This window comes from Pinus tabuliformis, chromosome 1_1 (genome assembly GCF_031772625.1).
Source record: "Pinus tabuliformis cultivar Carrire ecotype Pingquan chromosome 1_1, CPIR1, whole genome shotgun sequence".
In the NCBI taxonomy this organism is placed as follows: Eukaryota; Viridiplantae; Streptophyta; class Pinopsida; order Pinales; family Pinaceae; genus Pinus; species Pinus tabuliformis.
The window spans coordinates 213,373,209-213,379,095 of record NC_142297.1 but is presented as its reverse complement, the minus strand read 5'-3'; the positions used below and the strand labels follow the sequence as shown (position 1 = coordinate 213,379,095).

At 36.7% G+C, this 5,887-nt stretch overlaps 1 protein-coding gene across 1 annotated transcript; it reads right to left on the bottom strand.

Annotated features, from left to right (window-relative positions):
• Positions 1–4,866: 4,866 nt before the first annotated feature.
• On the bottom strand, positions 4,867–5,457 carry LOC149212296 (uncharacterized). Its single transcript, XM_089388620.1, has one exon. It carries the CDS (start codon positions 5,455–5,457, stop codon positions 4,867–4,869), a length of 591 nt encoding a protein of 196 aa, XP_089244746.1.
• Positions 5,458–5,887: the final 430 nt, after the last annotated feature.

Genomic DNA, 5,887 nt, shown 5'->3' with positions numbered 1-5,887 from the left:
TTCAAATTCAACCAATAATAGAACTTCTTGATTGTTTTCAAGGTCTTTTGGTATCTTGGACGACCTGAATATGTTTTGACATGAAACTCCATCAAGATGAGCTTCTTCAACTCATTGTTGGTGGTAACTCACTATCTCTGTGGTGTATTATATCTGAATTTAAAATTTAAATCACTGTTGGAAGTCAAATTGATGTAACAAAACAAATTTTACATTGCGCCCAGATTAAAATTGATGCTTCCTGCATTTGCTACTTTCACCAACACACAGGAAAGGGATCTCCACGCTGGTGTTTACTCATCAAATAGTGCTAGAAAGGGAATTCCAACGCACAAAACAGGGGAAGGAGCTTACCACGTTCAACTCATTGTTGGCTCGGAAATATAAGTGCGCCCTTTTCATGCCAGAGACAGGAAAATTCAAAAATCCATTAAGAGGTAATTGTAACTTGGTTTCCACCTAGAACTTGATTCAATCCATACAATGCCTAGCGTTGTTAATTACTTATCGAGTGTACCAATTCGATCCAACTTAGCTAAGGATGGATGTGCCCAGTTCATGGGAGGCTGCAATTACTCATAATTCATTTTCAAATATAACCATACAACAACATAGTTCACACGATTATTCAATAGGAAATAAAGAGACTCAACACTGTGCAAATTCAGAAACTAATAATAAGAGAGAATCCATCATTCAGGGGCGCTCTAGCATTTCAAGCATGGTTGATTTCTTTTTTTTTTTTTAGGAAAAACTCCACACAGAGTCAAAGCTTTGCTTTTATTTATTTTCTTTCTTCCTCACACACTCTTTTTTCCCAAATTTGTGATTACATCAAGACTAAAAATAATCAATGGTTTGTTTTCCATATCCAAAATATTTGGCTCTAATGCTTATTTTTATACAACTAAAAGATTACGTATCATTTCTCTAGAGTTTCAAGGCCACTTGGACAAATAGCCTTGTTACATTATTTCTTCTACTTTATTCTAGAAGATAATCACATAACTAAGCCTCCTACTATTACATTTAGCATGAAAATTAAAATAAATAATTTTTTTAATGATGCTCCTGCATCAAACTTCTGACCTTGAAGTTGTTCATGGACTCCTGTCCATGAGATTTTCAATAGTGCTGCCACTTTTCTGTATCATTGTGGAAGTCAACCAACTTGAATCTTCCACTAGATGGTCCTTCCACTTTACTAAATATTTGAAATATTCTTTCCCTCTAGTCTTTCTCTTGACTCGCTTGTCCAAGATCTTCTCTGGCTGCAAAGGTTCTGCCCTGGGCATCTAAGTTCGCCATTGAACTTGCTGGCCAACTTCACTAGTCTCACCATATTTAGCTGCTCCTTTTGTTGCACCTGGATGATACTTGTATAAATCTGCTACATTAAAGATTGGTGAAATGCCCATTCCTGCTCGTAATTCAATCTCATAAGCATTATTAGAGAATTTCCTCAAGATTTTACATGGCCCAATTTTCTTAATTTCTGTTTATTGTATTCCCCCTTGGGAAATCTTTCTTTCCTTAAGTGGGCTAAAACCAACTCACCAACCTCGAAACTTTGCTCTTTCCTTCACAAATCTACTCTACTCTTGTACTTGAAGCTGCTCTCTTGTCGTTTTCTCTTTACCTGTTCATGAATTTCCTGCATGGTTGTAGCGAAGTCTTCACCATATACACTTCTTTTCTCATCTCTTCCCAAATCTCGGAGCTCATAAACACCTCTTGGATGCATTCCATATAGAATCTAAAGTGGACTTTGCCATGTACTTCTGTTTGGAGAATCGTTATATGCACATTCAACTTGTGTAACACTCAATCCCATTGTTTTGGATGCTCTCCAACCAAACTCCTCAAAATATTGCCCAGAATTCAATTAACTACTTCAATTTTCCCGTCTGTTTGTGGGTGATAGGCTGAACTATAGCTTAAATCTGTCCCAAGCTTCTTCCACAAAGATTTCTAAAAATGGCCAAGGAATATTGTATCTCTGTCTGAAAGAATATTCCTTGGAAGTCCATGCAATCTCACAACCTCTCTAAAAAACAAATTAGCTATGTTTGTGGCATCACTAGTTTTGAAACATGGAATGAAATGTGCCATTTTTGAAAATCTATCCACAAGTACAAAAATGGAATCATGGCCTTTCTGTGTCTTTGGCAACCCCAATACAAAATCCATATTAATTGAATCCCATGGTCGACTCGGAATTGGAAGGGGTGTATACAAACCCATGTTTTGGCTCCTACCTTTTGCATGCTGGCAAATCGTACACTTGTCCAAAAACTTTTGTACATCTGTTCTCATCTTTGGCCAAAAGTAAAACTGCTTTAGTTGTTCAAAAGTCTTGTCATGCCCAAAATGTCCACTCATTCCTCCGTTATGCTTCTCTTTGATTAATTTTTCCATCATTGAAAATTTGGGAATGCATAATTGACTTGTTTTAAACAAAAGCCCATCATGTAGCATATATTCCAACCATGGACTCCTATCTCTAATGACTAGTTCCTTACATGCCTTGAATGCCTCTTTGAAGTTTGGATCATTGTCATACAATTCCTTCGGGAAGTCGATTCCTGTGATTTTCACTTGCCTTTCCTGCATTATCAAGGTCCTCCTGCTTAAAGCATCTACAATCTTGTTAAATTGCCTACTGATATGCTTCAATATGAAGGTGAAATTTTGTAGATACTCCACCCATTTTGCATGTTTTTGACTCAGTTTTGGCTACTACATAATGCACTGTAAAGCATGATTATCAGAATATAAGACAAAATCCCTGGACAACAAATAGTGCCTCCATTTCTTTAGTGCTTGAACAACAACATATAATTATTTACCATAGGATGAGTACTTCTTTTTGGCTTCATTCAGTTTTTCACTAAAATAAGCTATGGGCTTTCCCTCTTGACTCAAAATTGCCCCTATAGCTTCTCCACTAGCATCACACTCAATTTGAAAAGGCTTTTGGAAATATGGGAGAACGAAGATAGGTTTTTATGTGATCTTCCTCTTCAACAGCTGGAAGTTATTTTCAGCTTCCATAGTCCACTTAAACGATTGCTTATTTTTCTTAATAGTTTCAACATTTGGAGCACTTATTTTGCTGAAATTTTTAATAAATTTCCTATAAAAACTAGACAACCCATGAAAACTTCTTACCTCGTAAGAATTTTTGGGTGAAGGCCATTCTTGGATAGCCTTTACCTTTTTAGGATCCATTTTCAACCCCTCTCTTGAAATAACAAAGCCCAAGTACACAAGTTCAGCTTGAAAAAATGAACATTTCTTCAAGTTTATAAACAATTTCTCCTGCTGCAATTTCTTCAAGACATGTCTCAAATGCCTTACATGATCTTATTAAGACAGACTATAGACCAAGATATCATCCAAATATACTATAACAAATTTCCCAATTAAATCCTTCAATACCTCGTTCATCAATCTCATAAAAGTGCTTGGTGCATTGGATAAGCCAAATGGCATAACAAGTCACTCATACAACCCATCTTTTGTCTTGAATGTGGTTTTCCATTCATCTGATTCCCTTTTCCTAATTTGATGGTATTCAATTTTTATATCTATTTTTGAAAAAAAAATTGCATCCGTTAAACAGTCCAATAGATCATTTATTCTTAATAATGCAAATTTGTACCTGATTGTGATTTTGTCAATTGTTCTTGAATCTGTGCACATCCTCTAGCTTCCATCCTTCTTTGGGCTCAATAATGCCCGCACCGCACATGGACTGAAGCTCTCACGGATCAGCCCTTTATCTAACATCTCTCATACCTATTTCCTTATCTCTTCATTCTCATGAGAAGTCATCATATAGGCACCTTTATTAGGCAAGCTTGCACCTGGTATTAAGTCAATATGATGACTAATACTTCTCTTGGGTAGGAACTCTCTTGGCAAATCATCCACAACAATATCATGATATTCATTTAAAATTTCCTGAATTTCAATAAGCAAATATGAGATTTTAGTGGTTGTAAATACTACTATAGGCTTGGTAATCAAAGCGAAGTTTACCTCATTATCTTCTAGCTGTTGTAAAAATACTTTTCCACTCATCAACAAAACCTTTGGATCATTGTTCTCTACTACACCATCTTTTGGTAACGGGACTAATGCCTGATTCAGTCCATCCTTTTGAAATTTGTAGACATTCCTTCTTCCTCCGTGCATTGCATACTTGTCATACTACCACAGTTGACCTAATAAGATGTGACATACGTCCATCGGCATAACATCACAAATAATTTTGTCTTTGTAATTACCCAATTGTAAATCCACTTCACATTGTTCATTAAACAGTAATTGATGGCTCTTTTGAAGCCACGACACTTTATATGGTGTTGGATGCTTTGTCTTCTTCAAGTTCTTATTTTCTACCAATTCAATGGATATCAAATTGTCTGTGCTTCCGCTATCAATTACTACTTTGCAACATTTCCCTTTAACCTTACACATGGTTCTAAATATTGCTTTCCTTTGGGCTGGTTCAATAGATTCTTTGACCTATTTCAATAGAACTTTCTTCAACAAGAGTGATTCACCTGTCTCTGACACATTCTCAACTTCTTGTACTTTTGGTTCTTCTTCCTTGGCTGGAGCAACAACAACATTTCTTTGACATGTATCCCTATTCTCTAGACACTGAAAAGATCTACGTCCAATCTTTCAACACTTATAGCATTTAAACTCTCTTCCTCTACCTCGGCCTCATCTTCTAGAAGAGAATATCCTTCCTCCATAATCATCTTCCTGTTACCCCTGTTGACTTGAACCACTAGTTCCTTCTCTTTGGAATGTGGCTCTTCCCCGTCCCAATTGTTGTCCTCGTCCTGACTACTATCCTTTTCCTCTACCATATCCTCTTCCTTTGCCAAATTGTTTTTGTGCAATCTTCTCCTCTGCTTTCAAAGCAATTCGATAGGCTTCTTGCACTGTCTTTATTGTCAAGATGTTGATTTCATCTTGGATATCTATTCTTAAACCATTTATATATCTGGCTACTTTTTCTGTAGTATATTCCACATAACCTGCCCTTATGTTTACGCTATAAAATTCTTCAGTGTATTCCTTAACAGTCATCATCCTTTTCTTAAGATTTTGCATTTTCCTAAATAAAGGCAGCTGGTAGTCTTGGGGAAAAAATTTACCTCGAAGTTTCACAACCATCCAATCCCAACTCTTGATCTTTGGCTTGTTATGTTTGCTCCCTTCTACCTGCACACCATCCCACCATAGAGACACATGCCCTTTTAATTTGGTCACCGCAAACTTCACCTTCTTCTCATCTTCCATTTCTTCATATACAAAAAACTTTTCCATGTCATTGATCCAGTCGATAAGCTCTTCAAGATTCAAGCTTCCATTATAGTTTGAGAGATCTGGCTTAGGCTTCGAGGTGGATCCTATGACTGCTCTCAGCATTCTCATCTCGATTGGTTATGGAGTTGTTGCTCTTGGAGTTTCTTCCTCCTCACTAACATCACCAGGATCCCTTTTGTCCCGCTCTCTGACATTCAACCTCTCTTCCAAACATTGCATCACCCTCATCACTTCAACATTTGCTACCGGGCGTCCACCTCTTCGACCTCTTCCTCTTCCAAACTTGAAAGCCATAACTGATTGATTTTTATTTAAAGAAAACTTTAAGTCTGTTATGAGTTCTTTTGGAAAAACTCTAACTTGCTATGATACCACTATGGTGGAAACTCACTGTCTCTGTGGTGTATTAGATCTGAATTTAAAATTTAAATAAATAAATTTGTTGTAACAAAACAAATTGTATATTACACCAAGATTAAAATGTATGCTTCTCGCATTTGCTACTTTCACCAATGCACAGGAAAGGGACCTCCACGTT

Excerpts from the sequence above, each read along its gene's own strand:
- LOC149212296 (XM_089388620.1), bottom strand. The coding sequence starts at position 5,457 with ATGAGAATGCTGAGAGCAGTCATAGGATCCACCTCGAAGCCTAAGCCA.